General features: G+C 41.6%; 2 protein-coding genes across 9 annotated transcripts in view; one reads left to right on the top strand and one right to left on the bottom strand.

The window, feature by feature from the left end:
- Positions 1–2732, top strand: part of DTNBP1 (dystrobrevin binding protein 1) — a 73099-nt gene extending 70367 nt beyond the window's left edge. For all 3 annotated transcript variants that reach the window (XM_065052358.1, XM_065052359.1, XM_005512534.3), the window contains exon 10: positions 1842–2732. In XM_065052358.1, coding sequence (XP_064908430.1) covers positions 1842–2089 — 248 coding nt within the window. In that variant the 3' untranslated portion in view covers positions 2090–2732. The remainder of the gene's footprint in view (positions 1–1841) is intronic.
- A 681-nt stretch (positions 2733–3413) lies between these two features.
- The window catches only part of JARID2 (jumonji and AT-rich interaction domain containing 2), a 227879-nt gene continuing 210623 nt past the window's right edge, over positions 3414–20669 (bottom strand). For all 6 annotated transcript variants that reach the window (XM_065052352.1, XM_065052354.1, XM_065052357.1 and 3 more), the window contains exons 13-18: positions 18719–18824; positions 17715–17897; positions 11389–11519; positions 9124–9307; positions 7441–7548; positions 3414–5348 (exon numbers count right to left, since the gene is read on the bottom strand). In XM_065052352.1, coding sequence (XP_064908424.1) covers positions 5172–5348; positions 7441–7548; positions 9124–9307; positions 11389–11519; positions 17715–17897; positions 18719–18824 — 889 coding nt within the window. In that variant the 3' untranslated portion in view covers positions 3414–5171. The remainder of the gene's footprint in view (positions 5349–7440; positions 7549–9123; positions 9308–11388; positions 11520–17714; positions 17898–18718; positions 18825–20669) is intronic.

Genomic DNA, 20669 nt, shown 5'->3' with positions numbered 1-20669 from the left:
CCAATATACAATAGTCTTCATTCTCAGAAAAAATGAGATGGTTTAAAGGTAACTCCTCATTTTGCCATCAGTGGAGAACTGGGGTGGTCAGGGCAAGATTTGCTTCGCAATTTTACTGAACACCACAGAATGCAGGTAAGTTATTTTAGTAACTGGTGAAAATGAAAATTGACTCAAGACATTAAAGTATTTTCAAATTTGTCTTGCTGTAAATTTTGCCAGCTTATGGGCATCAGTTTTCAAACATCTCATAAGAGTCAGTAACTCGAACTGAAAAACTTACTCGCCTCTGCCACACCAGAAGACTCCTCTCTGTGCACTGTGTAAATTAATCTAATGCATGCTGGTGTGCACAACATAAAGACAGGTGTCTTTAAAAACATCTTCCTAGTATGGCTTGTGTTCAGTGCCCATTCATGTCCCGTTTGAAGAAGCAACTTGGTGGACCTGCTGGACATCCTGGCCTGACACCGTTGGTCAGAGGGGCAGCGTGTTTTCAATCCAGGCAGGTTGGTCAGCTGTCAGAGTTGTGAATGTTGTACCAGGTGTTTACCAAGTGGTGTTTAACCTGCTTGAGGGCACGTTTGCCACTGGAGTATCTGGTTCCCAGAGAGGCTAAAACAATGGGCTACATGCTGCCAAAGTTTAGGTCCAGAATTTAAGATTGCAGTTAGTCAGGGCAAGAAATGTGTCTGAACAAGTGCCTTGTACAAGCAGCTTCTGCTGCCTGCGGATGCTGATATGACTGATTCCTTGTTAAAATTTAATTCGGATACTTGATGAGACTATGAGGACCAGGGTGATGTTGTGCGAACTGCTCTGCAAACAGCCCTAGCAGAGGTAAGGTGTAGTGATCAAAGCTCATTTCCACCCAGCCCTCTTGAAATTTTTTTGAAATTAAAATTGTTACAAAATCTCTTAAAGATTTTTAAGAGTATTGTGTCGCTGAGGTGCTGAATTTGGGTGCCCTAACCATGAGGAAACACTTGCTAGGTATAACAGAAAGAAAAAAGGGTTTTACTTGGCAGATCACATAGAAAGAGTGTTTGGCTTTTTTGTTCTTATTTACTGCCAGAAAGTGTCTGGAGAAGAGGACCTAAGGTAATTTTGAAATCTGAACACTCAAAGTACAAGCAAACACCATTACACTGAACTTGCTTAGAAGACTTTTTACATAGGACATGGAGGAAACGTAGTCTTAAAATCCCATCTGTGTGCACTTGAGCTACGATACAGTTTTACCAGAAGGATGCTTGCACGCTGCATACAAGAACTTTTCTTCTGCATCTTGATTTTTAGTCAAAACTAGAGATTACTTTATTACCTGTCTCCCAGTTACTGTGTGGTTTCTTTTCATTTCACCCAGATTTATTCACGTTGTTCTGTTGGACGGAGTTTATCTGGAGGATTTTCCTGTTGGTGCTTATTCTCAGCACATGCTGAAGTCTGAATGGACTTTTATCAGAGTTAAGTTAGGAGGATTAAGCGGTCTTGGCAAACTGGACATCAGCTATGTCTCTTAGCAGTCAGGGACCTAGTACTCCAGCAGTCTTACCTTACTTGATCTCAAGCATTAGCGATACTACAACAAATGAGGGACACATACCCCATCAGAAACCGATTAAAGGCAGCCTCTGGCTTGTATTGGAGATCAAGGTCAGAAAAGCCAAAAGGAAGCTTTGCATTCTGGGAGGGTTTTTACGGTATTTTGCAAAAGAAGCAAACCAGCCTGAATGCAGCTCATGAACCAACACTGAGCCCGGTTAATATACTAACTTCTCAAACCACTTGCTGAGCTGCAGCTTGATTGTTGTTGTTGTTGTTCTTTTCCCAACTCTAAGGGCCGGACTCCAGCACCTACGTGAATGAGATAAGCCTCCAGGTCCCGAGCCAGTCCGAATTACGACAGAAACTGTCTTCTCTGTCATCAACCTGTACCGACTCTGCCAGCCAAGACGCAAGTGAAGGAGAGTCTCCGGTTGTTCAGTCCGATGAAGAGGAAGTTCAAGTGGACACTGCCCTTGCTGCTGTAGCTGAAAGGAAGGCTGCTTCAGATGTTAGTGATGAAAGTGACTCTCAAACTATTTGAATCTTAAAAACCATATCCTTTAAGAATGACGCCGGAATGAATGAACACGTGAATGAAGAGCTTGCCTGTGTAACAATTCGCTAACCAAGCGTAACAGCCAGACCTTTTTACTTAGTAATACAGCCTTTTTACAAAATTGCCAGTCATGTGGAGGTTGTTTTTTTTAAAAAAAAAAAGCCTAAAGCACACACACTTTAAACAGTAATCTTGGCGCTCAGGGGAGCAGTAAAACTGTTGTATATACTATGTATAAGAGAATTCAAGGGCAAAGATAGAAGTTACTTTGACCACTAACCTTTAAATGGCTGATTGGAAATCTTGGTGTGTAATACTGAACCCAAATTGTTCCTTGCATGTTTTGGGCCGCTGCAACTGGAGATTTAGGATCCAAACCAAAATGAAAACTTATTTTCTACTTCTTTACTACCTACTGTCTGCCTACGGCCTTTGTCTGCTCATGCAGCAGTGTCTACTCTCTCACACCTCTTATTCAGGGCCAACTTAGTTATCATAGGTATTAAGAAAAACAAATGAAAAGGAGGAGAGATGCATATTGAAATGTTACACTCCACATGGAGTAGATATCTTAGCATTGTATAAACTTACTCCTCTTTTGAGATAAAATAAAGTGTTTCTATCCCAACCACGTCTTTTACTTGCTTGCCCAAATATTTTATCCGTGACAGTGAACAGAGGAGACTAACTCAGCAATCAGATAAAAAACCCCCCACAAACGTTATTTATGCTGAGCACCAGTGTACTTTATTTTTCTGTGTTAACATCTGTTTGACTACACTGATGCAAGCCAGCAATTTCAGGGAAATAAACCTGAATGAATTATAAATTAAGTGCGTACATGTTATAAACCTTAGGACCTATAGTCATCCTCATCTTACTGCCGTTTTTTGCTGCAGTCATTTTCCTCTCTACAGTTGAGGTCTGAACATGTCTAACACCTGTTTCTTGTCAAGTCTCACACTCTATTTGCAGGCATCTGCTCTCCTTTGAGAAGGCTCCTGGCTCCTGCTCTTCATGCACGGAGGGAAGGAATGTAATCAGAAACAGCGTGAGTAAAAGGATGAGCTGTGATGTAAATCCCTTCCACAGTCCTGTCCTGACACAGCCAGGGCTTGGGAAGGAGGCACCTCCTGCTGCCTTTCCTTCAGGATTCACCCTAAGTGCTTCCTCACCCCTCGCTAGGAAATCACAGCTGGAAGCTCCCCTGCCCTGCAATCAGATATTGACTATTTAACAAGGCATCTCTTGAAAGCAACTGTTCTTTAAGGAGCTCGTTTTACTCACTTTCCAGAAGACAGACAAAATGTCCAAAAAAGTTTTGGTTTTTTATTAAACCTTGTAGTACAAACCTGGAAAGTAAACAAAAAAACTGGCAATAAACAACATGAAGTCTTTCCTTACAAGGAAAGAGAGCAGAGCAGCGCTAATAAATTAAATGTCAAACTGTAAGCCATAGTCAGAAGTTTACTGTCAAGAGGGAAAAAGTACACAGCAAGGCCATAAAAACCAGACAACCACATTTGAAAACACTTGACTCTGTTTATGTTATTGTTAAATATTCCAAAACAGTTCAGTCTTCTGCAACAACAACCAACAAATTGTATTATAGGACTTTCCTGACAGTCACCACTGGCAAGCTCAGTGCAATATGGGTAGCTACGGTATTGTTGAATTCAATTACGAAACAAAACAGTTTGTGAAAACATTTTCCCTTTTTTATTCCACACATACTGTACACACAACCAGAAAAGGGCAACAGCTACTCCATTATTATTTTTTGTTGTTGTTCAGTGATGTAAGCAGCACTTATAAATGTTACAAGAAAAACCCTGTAAGCATCCAATCCAACCGATGAAGAAAGTGAAACGTAAGGCTTTTCTTCATCTCGTCTCTTCGCCGTCCCTCCCCCCACCCCAAGAAAAGGCTCAAGTATTTAAAAAAATTTACAGGCATATGTACAAAAGGTATGAATTTTTTTTGTTACAACGTGAAGAGAAAAAATAGACAGGATGAAAGCAAATGCATTTTCACATTCAAAAGAAAGATGCAGACCTGCTAGTGGCTCTAAATGTGATCACGTAATGAAACAAATTCGAAACAAAAATTAATGCTCGACTGTGTGAAGATGTGAAAAACAGCAGTGGAATGGAAATGGAATGTTAGAAAGATTGCACGTCTATGACAAAAGAAGCACTTATGGCTTCAATCACTTTTTCTTTTTTTTTTTTTGTTTTTTAACTTTTTTTAAAGGATGCTATTGAAGGGTTTTTGAGAAAGTAGCCAACAGCACCAAAAAATAACAGAATGGATTTCCTAATGAAATCAGGCACAGTTTTCCCTCCCGTGACTCCTCAAGGCAGGCAGTCTTTTTTCCTCCTTTTTTTTTTCTTTTTTTCTTTTTTTTTTAAATTATTTTTCCCCTCAAAACAGATGCATAGTGATGTGCTGGTAAAAGAGAACATACTCCAAATCTCCTCCTTTTGCCTACAGTTAAGAAACAAAGTCCATCTTCAGCTGCCATAACCTCCCAAAGAAAGTGTGTATTCTCCAATTTAAAAAATTACAAAACTCATCTTGCTGTGACAGAATAAAAGACAGCCAAAGTAAAGCAATTTCTTTCAAGTTTTTGTCTCCTATCCCTTTTCTTTCTAGAAAAATCTGCTCACATGACTGGAGAACAAATTAGAAAACACATCAAACTTTAACCTATTAAAAAAATGGGTTAAAAGCCTTTTTGCCTAGTTACCAAAAAGGCCTTTTGTATTTTTTTCAGCCATAGGGACAATACAAATTAATCTTTTATCAGCCCCTTGCCGGTTTTCAAACAGTGAACATACGGCAGTTTAAAAAAAAATCAGACTGCTGTATCTATCTATCCTAAGTACAAAAAAAATTCAACAGTTTAATGCTAAAACAAAATTAGTTCTCTAAAACCAGAAGAAAATCTTCTTTAGAGCTAGTGCAAAGACAGCTTGTATTCTACAGCAAGTACTCCAAACTATGGTATAATAATTACAAAAAATATATATAAATTGACAAAATGAGAGTGTTGGCATCTTCAGGATTAACTTGAAGCACTTTTGGATGAACTGGAGGATGAAAGCCTAGATGATGGCACGTCAACTGTCGCTCTCTTACGAGGTCCTCTTTTTGGTGTAGGCTTGCTGATACAGTTCTCGATGCTGCCATTTTTACCAGATACTTTTCCACAGATTTGATTGACTAGACTGATTATTTGTTCCTGTTCAAGAAGCGGGGAAAAAAAGAAAACACAAATTAGCATCCGCTCTTTCTTCAGTCACTTCTGATGGACAGAGATGTAGTGCTGCCTTTCTAACTGAAAGTACCTAAGTGGAGGTGGGGGGGAATATGTATTTGCAAACTATGCAGAACCTTGGCTCATATACTACTTATTCACAACCAGGAGTCTGGTAAAAAGTACTGTGTGGTGTCCCAAATACTGCCCTGGCTGAAACTTCCCCCCTTCAAACTTAAAGCCAGGAATCAGCAGAAGTAGAAAGGTCTGAGCTCTGGCCACCAAGCAAGAATAAAGAAGCTGGGCTGCAAGGTCACTTTAGTAATGTCAAAAGTGTCCTGCAGATACAACTTAAAACCCACTGCTAAACAAGGTTACAAATGCCATAAATTTACATCCACAGTAACACTGCTTATCGTTTACTATTTGCTAAATTTGTCTTTGAAATTGAAGAAAAAGATTCCACTTCTTTGTGACATGGGTATCATTGGTCGCAGGATGCTACTTCTGTTTAATGCTCTTTCGGATCTCTTTTAATGCTCTGAGCCCACACTTAGAGTGCGTTGGTGTGCAGCCACTCAGAAAAAGGTCTGCAGGTCCCTGGCATGATGATGGGCACGAGACAGGAGTCTCCGAACTGCACATCGAAGTGTCCCGGCTACAAGGCCGCGCTAATTCCACTGCATTCCATTGCATTCAGGGATTTGATCAAGTTGGGGGGGTTGTGTGGAAGAGTTTTCTGAACTGGCTCTCTCATCCTAGTGAGAAGGTTGGGAAGTTATTTTTGTGCAAAGTTGAAACAGGTTCTTAATTAAGCCAACCCTAACAGTTAAACAGATTTAACCAAAGGCATTTGACACACAAGTTTTCTCTCTCCCCATTCACAGCCCTCAAAAAAAAATCTGTAACAATCACCAGGCATGCAGTTTCAGAAATGTAGAAACTTCGTCACAGTTTTTTTACATTTGGAAAAAATCATCCAGTACTGAAGCTGAGGTTTTCTTGCCTTACCCAGCACAGCCTAAAACATCTACTTTGCAATCATAAAACCCGGGAGAAATAATTATTGTACGTCATGCTGCTGGAAAGAGTGGCTTTGAAAACCACAACAGTCAACAGATGTGTGAAAACACAGGATATAAGGGACTAAATAATCTCAAGAACAAGAGAAATACATTAAAATTTCTGAGTAACTCCCTTAAACTCTTTATTGTTTCTCACATTATGGCGGCAGTGTCACTGTTGTCTTGGCTTTGCGGGTTGTACTTGTTTTTTATCTACAGCACCTGATACCACAAGAGAACCTACTACTAAAAATGAACAGGGCTGCAAGGGCGTGATCCTCCTCCTACTTCGACCTTTTGGGTTTTTTTCCCCATACCTCTAAGCGCATACATCAGAAACTGCTGAAACACCCATCTCAAAAAGCTACTTGTATGAGCACCGATCCCAAGAGCCGATTTTGTTCGGGTTAACACTAAAATGCCCTCTATTCCCCAGCCATCCCCTCGCACAGCATGGAGAAGTGGGGCTCACAGGGCAGGGGAGGAGGCGTGACGTGACTGTACCCCAGTGTGGCTTTAGCCCAGAGCCCAGGCACAGTCCTACAGCAACAACTTGAGTGCTGTGGTTACTCACTGTCACATTTGCTTGAAGCCATTTCTGGGCCTCTCATCTACAAGGACTCTACACATTTGCCTCAAAGAAGGTTCAGGCAGGACAGGAGTAGGTCAGCGTGAACTTTCATTGATCAAGAGACAGAAGTTATCCCAAAGTACAGCAGTTACCATAAATGAACCAAAGCACAGACTCACGTTCTACAGCATCCCAAAGCACTAAATAGTTTCTCTGTTCCATAACACACATTGACGCAGGTTACGCTTCAGGTTCTATCTTTGTAATAATGTTTCCCTCTATTTCTTTTACTTAGATCTTAATAAAGTACTTTCTTCCCACACCAAAACAAACCCCAAGCACAGTCTCCTGAGGTCTTGGTAGGACAAAAAGCAGAGTCAATTCTACTCCCCAGTTTTTCAGTATCACAGCCAACCAGCATCACAAGCTGTATGGTACAGACCTCATCGTAACGGTACATCATTTTCAGTCCCCGACAAGACTTCTGTTTTTCCACATGCCGCAGGGCACACTCCAAGCAGAAGACAACATTTTCATTCTCCTGTACAACCTATATAAAAATGCAGAGGCGGTGGGGGAAAGAGGTCCAGTGAGCTCCAAATTGCAGCCATGTTTTACACAGAGTATTGAAATATTGTGTGAGTTATTAATGCTGTACTTTATTTCAAGTTAGTGAAAAGAGGCATAAGCAAAAAGCGTTACACATTTTGACATGTTCCAGAATGTGTAAGAAGAAGAAAGGACATATCCCTTTTGGAGTGCTAATGTTGGCAAACACATAGAATTTAAAAAGAAAACAATAGTAATGAAGACCAAATCCAAATAATGATACATGCATAAAGCTTTAGTGGCATCTAATATGTAGCCTAAAGATTTCCTGAAAACAGCTGTTTCCCCTTACTTTAAATGCTGTCGTGAATAAGGATAAGATCCGAAGTTTAGCCACAGGATTCCTCAGTGACTGTCACTTTCAGCAGAGGTCACATTTGCTCAGCTGGCCACCTGTTAAGCCTACACATTCCACTTGGAATTTGACAACCAAGTGGATTTCTTGTCCCTTAATACTGGTAAGAGCGACAAGAAAAAATATCCCTCCCTCGACTACACTTACTTGAGAGCAAACGGACCAGAATTAAGAGGTTTTTTGGTTGGTTGTTTTTTGTTTGGTTGTTTTCTTTGGTTTTGCTTTGTTTGTTGTTGTTGTTTGGTTGTTGTTTATTAAAAAAAACACACACAAAAAAACCCAAACTCATTTTAAAGTTACTTCAAACTAGTGCCACTCAAACACTGGCCTGAAGATGTATAAACTGAGCATGTTCTGTCCTAGGGAAGGAAACAGCTACATCTGATCATTTAATCCTTACATTGTATTTCCATCAAAAACCTAACATTTGTAAACAAAAAACCTGAAAGATGACATGAAGACTGAATATGGACTCACGTGCAGTGTATTATGTTTACTTAAATATCTGATCTTGGAATTAAGTGGTACATAAGGTTGTGGGAGAGGCTTTTACTATTTTTAATGAAATTGCTGTATCCCTAGGTGTTCTGCATACAGCTGAAAACCTGACAGTGTCACCACACCTTCAAAAGCCAGCAGGCAATTATGTCTAAAAAGAGCAAGTTTTGGGCATGGTGTCTATTTTTGAACAGACAGCTGTCTGTTTTGAACAAACAGCATCTTGGCTTGATAGGTGGGCGACATCCACCCTGCCATTTGGCTTGCAGGGAAACTGTCGCAGCACAGGCTGTAGCTGCGTGCCTGAGACGTGGGGCACGTATTTGAGTTGCCAGCTGACCCCCAGAACTGTTCTGCCAGACTTAGTATGAGCAGCAACCTGCAGGCATCTTTGTTACCCCTTCTAGTGCAAGGCAGACATGCTCATGGGCATCCAAGAGCAGCCGAATGCCTAGTTTATCCCTTCCTTAACTAGCTGACACCAACCAATATCTTCTGTTGCCACTGCCCAAGGCGATAAATGTTCTGACACAAATCAACACCTCTGCATCCTGCATGGGGTGAATGAGATGTGTCTCTAGTCACATGCTGTCTCTCTCAAATGCTTATGGCCTATTATGGTATGGGGACAGTACCCCAGCGCTGGCAAAGGATGTCACTCACCATGGAAAGATAGCACAGGTGCTGACAAATCTGACATCTCCTCTCCGACGTTTCTAGCTGCAACCACTTTCGAGGCTTTTTCTTTCCATCCATCCCAGTGCTGCTGCTGTCATGGCTGCCGTAGCGCGCTGAAGAATGGAGACCTGCCTCGTAAAGCTGCCGCCGCTGCCTCAGCTCCGTGTCCCTGTGAACGTTTGATGCAATTAGATACTGGCACCGTCTCATAACCACCACAAAGCCACGTACAATCACCCCTTTACCACCATCTCTGAAACCTTAGCTCCACACAGCAAAGCCCTGAGTGTTGTTGGAGGTTGGTGCCCATTCCCTACGCGTGGTGAGAGACAGGCAAGCACCACAGAAACACTGCCTGATTGCAAAAGCTATCTCCGGATTTTAACAGCGACCACTGTATCAAGCCAGTGGTTCTCAAACTGCTCCACAGGGAACTGGGGACTGCCGAGTGCTTCCTGGAGGTCGATGGGTGCTTGGGGCCATGTGGAGAGTCGGGAGATGTGGCTAACGTGACTGTCATTCCTGAAGTTGCCAAAAGCCACCTTGAGGAGGAGGAGCCGTTGCCGTCAGGAGTAACATAGCCACCTTCATCAGGAGGCAGAGATGGACCACGGACCTGCTGCCACCAGGTGCTTCAGGCAGGAAAGGGGGAGCAGGGCAAGTGATTGTGCCAAAAGACGAAGATCTTGCTGTACACCCAGGGGAAAAAGAAGGAGATGTCAATCAAGAGCAAAGACTAAGCCCTCTAGCCGCCCTTCACCCACGGCGTCTGCAAGGTGGACAACACTTCCCATGCTGAACTACGCAGCATTAGGAGAGCAGGTCAAGTTGGAGGTGTGTGGAAGAAGGCAAGTGTGGACTGAGCTGAGCAGATGGAAGGGGACAATAAAAAAGCTCACCACCAAACACAGCTGAAGATGGGTGGAGAGCCAAGCTAAGCAAATGGCATGGGCAAACTGAGCAACCAAGGCAGACCAGGAGAAGAGGCAGCAAGAGACACAGAACAAACAAGCAAAATACAACAAAGGAAAAAAAAATATGGCACAGTATTCCACTTTGGTTGGGTTTTTTTCAGGTTTTGTTGTGTGGGATTTTGTTTTACATAAGCAGCCTCAGGAAGGACTGATATCCTCCAGAGAATTCCAACCTAAGCATGAGAACAAGTTTGAGAACCACTCTGATAGAGGTCGATGTGATGGTCTAACAGCAAGTACCAACATTTCTGTTTCACCTTTCGCACTTGCAGAGTTTTCCTCTTCAAGGAAAAATAAAAAAAAAAACAAAAAACAAAAAACAAAACCAAAAACCAACAAACCACTTGGAAGTGATTATTCCCACAGGGGAAACAGCTGCAGGTAAAGCAGTCAGCACACCTCTTTGTATTTCTTTCTGAATATTAAAACAACATATGGGCTGTTTTCCCCTTCAGCATGTCACTGGAAATTTTCCAAATGAACATGCTAGTTAGTTAAATACAGTTTGTAGATTCCATTCATCAAAACTTTCTTGACATCTCGAGTACCAGTTGTCACAAACTTGAAAGATAGGTAGCAACTACATGGTAGGGAACAAAAGAGAAGATCATTACACAGGAAGCCAGGCAACATCATATTTTCTTTTTTTATTTTTTTTTTTTACCTATCTTAAGAGAAACCTTAAACATCTTTCCTTAATACTGGAGAGAAAAAGGAGCGCAAAGTTAATTTCCTTTAAAACATTTAAGTTCTAATGCAAGATGCATTAGCACCCATGCATAAGCTGTTTGCTAACTCAGTGGTTTAAATCAAGACAACTTTCTGTATACAAAGTACCTTCTGCAGCTGTGGTGAAACAATCCTGATGCTGAAGACAAGGGTTCCTGGTGCAAAACCCATTAGAGGCATGGATTGACAGGGGCTACTGATGCCAAGAGGCTGAAAAACTGAAGAAAGGTATTTAGCCGCTTGGCACCACGTAGCTCACCCAAGGCATCAGGAAATCTTGACTCTCGGCAACAAGAATCGACAAAATCAAAACCAAACCGTAGTTTTAATTCTTTGATGGTGCCCAGAGTAGGGAATTCTTAGAGCAAGAGACTCTACGATCAGACACAGCCAAGGAAACTGCTTCTTCCACATGTGGCTGTCTTTACTGGGCTTTTGCTTGGTTAAGCAGGCGCAAGACATGCATCTGAAATGGTTACTTACGTCATCCACCCCTGGAGTCTGTCAATGAAAACAAAAGAGGTACAACAGGCCCCCAATTCGTTACCTGAGCTCTCCAAGAAGGGATGATATCGTACTCAGAGTTGGTCCGTTTTCCTTTTTTGCTTCTGCTGTTGCAATCTGATAAAGCAACTTTTCCATTGAAAATGGTTTGGCTATACGTCGTCTCTTCATTTCCTGGGACAGAAATCGCCAAATTAGTTCTCGAGCAAATCAGAAAATAAAATGTTATGCAGAGTGAATTCAACGTAGCAAAACGTGGCCTTTTTAAAACAACCACAAGTAAAAGCTTTCCGTAGTCCAAATTAAACGAAATAGCTGTGCTCCAACTTACATCCAGCACGAACTTCACACTGAAAGAAACGCTAATTAGAAATCGGTCCTTTTAGCGGAAAGCCAGGCGCCCACGTGCTTTGCTGAACTGGGTCTTCCTCTTGAGAGGACTACGAAAAAAGATCTTCTGCATGTGCTTCAGGCAAACTTCAAAAACCAAACGCATACGACCAGCCACAATCAACTGCTTTCTGGGAGAAACCCTGGTGCCTGTTTTATCTAACATTTTGTTTGCATTCAAAATCACCAGCAGAGAGGAGAAAAGTATCTGTAATGCATGATGGCTTTTACGTGAAGAAATCAATCTGCACACTATCTTTTCCTAATACGTTTTGCTGTGGAGTTTAATGCAGAGAAAAGACAGGCAAAGTCTGCATACGCAAAGAGTGAAACCAAATGCAAGTACCCCGGTGTCACCATATTTTAGGTATACCCTTTTTGTCAAAAAAGGAAACTATTGGTGGAAAAGGTGAGAATAGGAAAGATGTGAAGAAAATGAGAATAATGATTTTAAAAGGATGCCCAGGCACAGGTCAGCATGCAGTTCACTGAGGTAGAAGAACCAACAAACACCTCAAAATTCCCTCCCTAAAAATTCACTTTTCCTGTGGAGGCCAAGAGGAGTAACTCAATGAGTTAAGCTCAGTAATACACTCTCGGCCATCCTGTAAAATCTACTCTTCTGACTTGCTTTAAACCCAGGACTGCTGTCATTTTGCATCTCTTAAAATATCAAATAGGTGCTTAAGAATTAGAGACAACAACTAGCAGAACAGGCAGATGTCAAGGAAAAGAGCCAACAGGAGAAAGAGGGAGGTTCAGTTCTGCTCAGTTTGCCCCTTCCTGGCTCCTTTCTGGGTAAGCTTTTAAAGACATAAAATATATTCCATTCATGTCAATATGAACCAAATGACTTTGGGAGCTTAAACCCTTTCAGTATTTATTTGTGTAGGCAAATTTCCTTGATTTATTCTGCAGTTGGGAAAAGTCTCGTTTTCCCAGTGTCTGAGGCACTTTTTGTTTTACACAGAGTCTGAGAAGTTTCCACTGATGCCAACACTGGAGGATAATGTGGAGGTGCCATTTAGGTGTGGAGTTAAGCCCACCAAACACCTACTCATCGCAAAAAAGTAGATTCATCTTTATTTTTCTTTTCACCCTGTTTTGTAACCCTAATTACATGCTCTTGGTATTTCTTTTATCAGAACCAATATATCATAAAACTGATAATCTTTAACAACACGCTGCATGCATGGAACTGACATATGTCATAAAATGGATTAGTAACCTTTGGTGACCAAAAACCATTGAAAAGAGGGTCACAGATAAGAAAACTGTTTGTCAGAAGCTATTTGCTCTGCTAGAGCCCGCGTGGGCTTGGAACAGCTGCACTTTTTGGAGTGGTATGAGAAGGTTGGTTGCACATTAGATTTGCTCAGCGTGTTGTCCGAGGCTGTGGAACAACAGCCACTCCCAGCCAGACCAAAAGCCCGCACAGGCAACCAGGACAAAAGGCCACAGTGGGTGGCCAGAGAAGAAAAGTGAGGTACAGTCCTGCTGGCTGGCAGCTCAGGGACCTCCCGACACAGGGCCAGGTACATGTTTCTCTTCCATACAGCACTGAAATACACTAGAGAAGTATTTTAAGACAGACTTCCATTTGCTTTTGACCTGCTGCCTAATAATTTCTTTTAATGACGCTTTCTTTTGGTGTTATGAAAGTCAGCAAACATTCGTATCATCATCATCACCCTGCCACTTGCAATCTGGTCTTACTATCACATACGTCTCCTGGTCATTAATTTTCCAGGCAGAGTAGTCCTCTTATATTTAAAGCAGAAGCTGATTCATACCTTTGATCACCAATCTCTGCTGTGCTTTTGCTAGTTCCTCTATATTCCTTTTGCAATTAGGGGCTCAAAACTGAGCAAGTATTCAAGCCAAGGCCATACCAAGAGCCCGCGCAGAGCCATAACAATGTTTTTCCTTTGTTCTTTATTCTCCCCTTGCAATTCTTAACATTCATTTTTTTAAACCTCCCCAGAGTGTTCAGCTGGCAGCTCCACAGGAATCCAAAGACCTCTTTTCTCAGGAGCAACAGCTCATTCAGAGCCCATCGCTGTGTCTGCTAATTTGGATTATTTTCTTAAATTTATCAACACTGAACTTCATCTACCATTTTCTCACTCAGTCAGCAGCATAAAATCTTTCTGTATCACCTCATAGCTGTAATTTTTGCAGTCATTACTATTAATATCCTCAGTATAAATGATTCATTTTGCTATTCACTTCCTTTCCTAGGTTATTTATGGATACGTTGAACTGTACGGGTCTCAGCAAATTCCTGAGGAGCACAGAAAGAGACCTCCCTCCAGGATAAAAACTGACCGTTTGTTCCCATCCTCTGCTTCTCTTTGAATCGGTTATGGTTTTGGTGCATGAACTTTCCCTCTCAACCTGTGACAGGATAATTTCTTTAAGAGCCTTTCTGAGGAACCTCCCCCAAAGGCATCCAGAAACGCTTACAGACTCTGTCACAGCTGGTTCTCTTTCGTTCATTCACCCTTCCCAAAGTTTCACGGCGTACAGGGCAAATCCTTGCTACAAAAGCCATGTTGACGGCCCTGGCGTCATTTTTTTTACATTTATTTTTAATTTGGGCCTTCGGGAAGTTGTTCTTTGAAATCTCTTTTTGGTCTGCCATTTGTGTGTATTTATATGTTATCTTGCTGGAGTGACTGTTTTCCTTGCATTTTCATCTTCTGGACACAAAAAGGATTGTTTGGTCTCATTTCAGACAGAGTCCTTTCTCCTGGTGTTCAGCCATGCCACGTTCAGTTTGAGCATGCCTTCTGAAACTTTTTCTTTGCTAGGCAATGTGCATGTGTTGTGAGCCTCTCACACAGCATCTTTAAACAATTTCTATGCTGCACACACACACTTAACCCTCCTTTCTGCGTTCTCAATTTCACAAGCTTGCTTGGTTTTACGCAAGGCTATCTTTCGAAATGAAACACCACGGTAGTGGATATTTTGCGTTTTACTGCTCTTTCAAGGCTCTTAAATCTCTGTTCACCATCACAGTGCAGCTATTTGATAGTGATGTTTTGACCTGGGCTCCACCATTGCTGAGCGGCGAGACGAGAGTTTCTTCCCCTCGCATGGATTTCCCAAGCAGCTGCTCCCTGAAGCCATTTCGGTTCTGGCATCACACCCCAACACAACTGCTGTCCTAGCTGGGGGGAGCAGACCAGCATTTCCCAGAATCGTTGTGTATTCTGTCTTCACGGGTTTTCTCATCTCCTTCGGTACAACACAGGCCATGCCCACACACCATGGAGTACGGCAACGCAGAAGGAGCGGCCGTGCAGAGCGATCCAGCTGATGCTGGAGGACTCCAACACCCACGGGACATCCATGTGAAAAGCCAAGGGCTTCAGTTCAGAGCAGTCCAGCCTGGTCCTGCGGCCACTCCATCACTGCTTTGGTGTTTGGAGGATATAAGGTGCACTTCTGGAGCGCCTTCTCCTGTTTGGTTTCATCTGAAAGCAACCCAGTCTGCTCAGGCTAGCAGAGCGCTGTGTTTTTTACCATGGAGCCATAACTGTGTGGGGTTTTAAAAGCACGTTTCTCACCCAAACTAAAACTTGAGGGGGGATACATATAGAGCCCCTGCCAACATCTTGGTTGGACAGTCAGGAGCACAGTGCTAATACCGTGATTTTCCTATTTAGGACAGGAAGATCAGTGCACGGAGATTCCGTCACTGGTGACAAAATTAAACCTGGCTTATTTGGCCCATAACCTCTCTTCTGTGTGCAGCAGTGCTGCTCCAACAGGGTGACTAACTCCATCTCTCCTGTGTAATTCTTCCTCTTGTATCACGATACCAGTGAGTCTCTTCTTTCCACCAGGTTTCTGGTAGGCCCTATACCACCAAAGCTCTCCTTTAAGACCAGACTCTCCTCCTTATTTCCAAACCTCTAGACCAGTGTCATTTAGTCCAATTTTCTGTTTTCCTGTTTGCTAAAGGAGTTTTACTGATCTTGCCCAATATCTTATTTGAGGAATACGGAGCTACCCCTTTGCCATTCCAAGCACAAATTCTTCCACACCTGTAAAACTTCTCCTCATCCTTTGTTTACAATTTCAAGGGCTCTTAGGGTGTTTTTTAAAAGCCAGCGATCTCGTTCTCCACACGGTTTAGGTGAAACCTGCCTGTTCCTTTACACAGGCCTTATACAAACTCCCTTTATCCCAACAATTATCCCAACTCCTTATAAACTGGAATCAATGCAATTTCAAAAGCAGAATTTCATTTTTCCATATATTAAAGAAGACTGAGCAGTCATTCAATACATGAAACAACATCGTTTAGTAATATAAAGAGAGTCACTATAAAAAAATCAGGTCACAGTATCACAGAATGCAAACAAAGTTAATGTATCAAACAGCTGAAAACTCTCAATATTGCTGTTGAGAAGGGACAGATAAGAAGGTACAGGTTAACAGTCCAAAAGGGGCATCTTGCTCGTTACCCTGAACATCTCACGGCCTTTAAAAATGGCAAAGTGCCTCGTTAAAGTGAAGGAACCAAAGAAGAATTTCCAAAATTTAAGGGAGGCAGGAACATAGGATAGTCTGAGGAAAGAAGATGGGGAACGAACAAAAAAAAATTTAGAAAAAAAGAAAAAAAGAAAAAGGGGGAAGAAAAATAACAATACAATAGGTACTTCCAGAGTTATTTTGATATAAACACATATCTGTGGTTTCTTGCAACGTTTGTGAGAGGTGTGACTTCAATTTCCAAGGTAGGTTACCGGTGCAAAGCTCTTAAAAATGAATCAAAAGAAACTGTTCTTCAGGATTTGAGGCACCAAGAAGAGCTTTTTAATTGCTGCATAGTGATTTTTGTCTCTTACAGGAGTGGCATTTTCACAATATCAAACAAATGTTCAGTAGAGCAATAAATACAGCATATGGAGTTAATATAATTGTGTACCTTCAGACAGAAAAGGTTAGCTCAGGATTCTCATTCCTTACCTACACACATATACAATTCCCACCTTCCCCCCAAATAAATCTGTAATAAAATAACCTTTTATTTCAAACTAAGTTAATATACAGTTAGTATAACCAGGCAGGAAGAATTTCGTTAACCCTAAAGAACCAAAACCTAGCTGTGGACATACTACATTTAATTGCTTACTATCCGCTTGATCTGAGGCTGTAAATGATTATATACTAGTGGCTTAGCTACAAAACACTACCAAAATATCATCTGTAACTCATAGTGTATTTGAAGAGGTTGAGAACACAACTGGTGACATATATTCTTTGTCCAAAACCACAGAAATGTAGCCAAAATCACGGTGACTGGGCAATTCACCCGTTTGTTTCTGCAGACAACCTGCCTTAGTTAGTTGTGTGAAAAGGGAACAAGAAGGTTTTTTATTTACAGCTTAGTATTGGATGGGCTGGTCAGTGAACCGAAGGATTTTCAAGTCTATTAAAGTTGAAATTGCCCTGATCAACAACTTTTCCTGAATGAAAGGGCAGAGAAAGACAAGCAATACAGCTGTGAGTATTAACTGACTCTGCCTATCATAGGAGCTAACAAGCACAGTTATTCAGATATTTGCACCTGAGATTCTAATGGTTCTAGAAAACATCACTTAAAAAAAATTAGTAAGCATAATACAATACATTATCATTAGCTCTGAAGGGATTTTTGAAAAGCTTCCTCACAAACTGGTCTTCAGGCATAACAAATCTCCTGAATATTTCAAACCAAACATACAGAAGTTTTTAGTTATCAATTATTAACTTGGTTGCTTTTCTGAAAACACTGGATCGTCTTATGCCTTGCTGAACTTTTTCGCCCCCTTTTTTCTTTCCCTTTTTTTTATTTAACAGTCCACAAAAAGTAGATGTAGTTGTACTAGTCTCACAACCCTATCAATCCTGGAATGTCTGGTTTGCTGTCATTTTAGATGGCAGGGCCGTGAATCCATTTAAACTCCTTTTTTCTCAACTTACCTTGGCTGTTTTAAAACCCATACTTGTCCACTGGGTGGTAGCAAAGTGCACCGTTTCAGAAACACTATAGCCACAACACACTTTAGACACAAAGGATCCAGGAAAACAGACAACAAACTGCCCGCTCTGCTGTACAGTACGGTGCACCCTGATCCCCTCCTTACACAGGATTTCTGGGGAGATCTAGAAAGACATAAAGCAAAACAAACAAGCAAAATCAGAATTTTCTTTTACAGCTCGATCCCCTTCGTGGCAGAGTACTGCCACGTGCCACTCGTGGAGAAAAGCTGCGCTCTGCTAACAGCTCGGCTCTGCTCGCTTTCTCTCTTCCCTTCTGCTTAGTGCTTGGAGCGAGAATTACAGATTCAGCTCTCTTGAAACCACCACTTTAAACCTTCACGTGCCAAACAATCTCAAACACAGAGCCTCAAAACAACACTATCTACTACTACAGAAAGTAACACAGGCCATTCAGTTTTCCATCTAGATCTTTTCAGACAGACTTGGCACTGAATCCACCTTCCTACTACACTTCTGTTAAAGATGTTACCATGGATAGCTGAGGGAGCTGTTTTTGTTATGGTGTGCCAAATTTACACTTAAATGCATTAAATTGAAATTGTTATCCATCAAATAAATACGGGAGACAAAAATACTTTGAAATCCTTTGAAGTGTTAGGCTTCTCATATCCATGCTGGATATGTCAATCATGGCTGATTAATTCATTACAAAACACTCTGTGAGGTTAAATACATTATGGACAATATTAAAAATAGACATTGATTGCATTACCACATTTATTTTTAATTCAACATTTGAGCATATGAGCCTTGTTAGAAAAACGCCATGTGGGTAAATGCTGCACGTAGAAAGCAGCCGGATCTCAACAACAGCCTCTGCATCACTGTAGTGTGAGAAATAACAAAAATAAATCCCCAAACAACCAGCCTTCTGATTAGCCCTGGGTTCTCATATAGGAATGCCTCTCCCTGTGTTAACCTACCATTACATTACTTTCAAGCATTTCCAGCCCTGGAGTGCCATTGGCTTGCAGCAGGGTATGTACCACATCATCAAGTTTGTTCTCCTCCGCAGCAGGAATGCAATACCTGTTGTTTTGTCAGAAGAAAAAGAGAAAAATTTACTGTGGAGTAAATAAAGGTCCACAGCTACACGATAACAGGCAATTCAGATCAGGACTTTGATTAAAAGAAAGAAATTAAACACAGGCTTTCCCACACTATTCTTGCTAAAACACTGAGGATTCATAGAAAGCTGTTTATTTAGACTCAGTCGGATGGTGTTCACTAGAAGCTGAAAGACACAAAATCCCCAAAACAGAAATGTGAGCACTCAGTGCTCTGTAGAATAGGAGGAGGGAAGTCAGCAATAGAATGATGCTCATTTTAACAGCACAAAACCAGCTAATCATGTGCAGGAGTTTGCACCTCATGAGCACCAATATATGTTCCATTCTCTTTATCATAAATTGTTATATTTATTACCGGTGCATCGACAAAAGGATCTTTTTATTTAATAATGTTTTCTGTTTGTAACAATCAAGAAAACACAAATCACCTTTACTGTTAGTACACAAAGTAGCCTAAGACCTTCCTCCCTCACTTATTAAACAAATCCCACTCCCTCCTCTTGCAACAGAACAAAGACCTGACTAAGAGCAGCCAAAGCAGCAAGAGAGATTCAAAACACGGCTGGGTTTATGCCCCGAGCTGCACATCCTCCTCTCCTCTAGAAGCCAAAGAAGCTGCTCTCTCTCCTCTCTGTGCTCACTGCCAGCAGTGACGCAGAAATGACAAGAAATAACATAGAAATCTCAGGTTTTAGCTTCACACGCCCAGAGAACTGCTATTTTCCTGGATGCAGGGAGGCGATACGATGAGACTTCACCGCTAGTCTTGCTTGCACCCTGACAGAAGGGTAATGGTTTACGTCCATCCAGGAGACACCCATTCCTGAAATCTGGTAGTTGGTACCTGACGACTACAAACGGAGCAGCAAAGCTTGGTGGGAAACAATGCAAATCCTGGTATTCCCACATCTGCCCTGAGTTGCTGCCACACTGGGCTTTATCTGCAGCATTACTTGATTTGGATTCATTATGCTCAGGCAAATAAACAACATCTCCAGATTTACTCTTACTTATTTCCGTTCATTTTAAGCAGTCAGACCGCAGCCTGGCGCCCATCTGCCCCAACCCAAGACACATACACACACACAGAGCCATTTTTCCAAACTTGGCAACAAGACAATGAATCTGGAAAGATTCTGGGTAAAGAGCGCAGTTTTCTTGTCATTCATCCGATCTCTCCACCAATTTCATAAAGTGTTCTGCTGGCCTTACAGACCTTGTCAGGATATTTGCTTATAATGTGCACTAATATTAACTCCATATGCATCATACAGACACTGTCTGCTGAGTCTGTAGGAGGCTGTATTTGCTGAGATTTGAAGATCTCCTTACTGCTCACTGTAGTGATGATGATTTTGACTTGTCTTTGTTGATCTTCAAGCCAAGAACCAGAAGAGATGACATTAACTACTCATACAGCTCACTGTAGCCACAACAAGGGCTCCAATGAGCTGGCTGCTCAGGGGTACATAGACTGACTCCTGACATAGATATTGACAACGATTAAGACCTTTCTCATAAATCCTAAGGTTACAGAGAGGTGAAGTGGAAGAACCTCGTCTTGGTAAGGATCAAGTCACAACGGCAATTTTAAATGCATGCTCTGTATCGAATACCTTGCAGTACCTGTGTTGCTAACAGTGACAGCTGCAGAACAGCTGGAGTATTACTCTAGTTGCACTATAGTAACAGGTTTTAAATGGTGATGACAATATTTTAAATTCAAATCCAGAATGCAACAGAGTCCACTCTAATTTTAGAGTCAGAAAGCAAAGTGGGAGCAGTCAAGATTCAAGCATGCAGA

This window comes from Columba livia, chromosome 2, assembly GCF_036013475.1.
Source record: "Columba livia isolate bColLiv1 breed racing homer chromosome 2, bColLiv1.pat.W.v2, whole genome shotgun sequence".
Taxonomy (NCBI): Eukaryota; Metazoa; Chordata; class Aves; order Columbiformes; family Columbidae; genus Columba; species Columba livia.
Note: the sequence above shows the minus strand (reverse complement) of the source record. Positions and strands in the feature narration are given on the sequence as shown.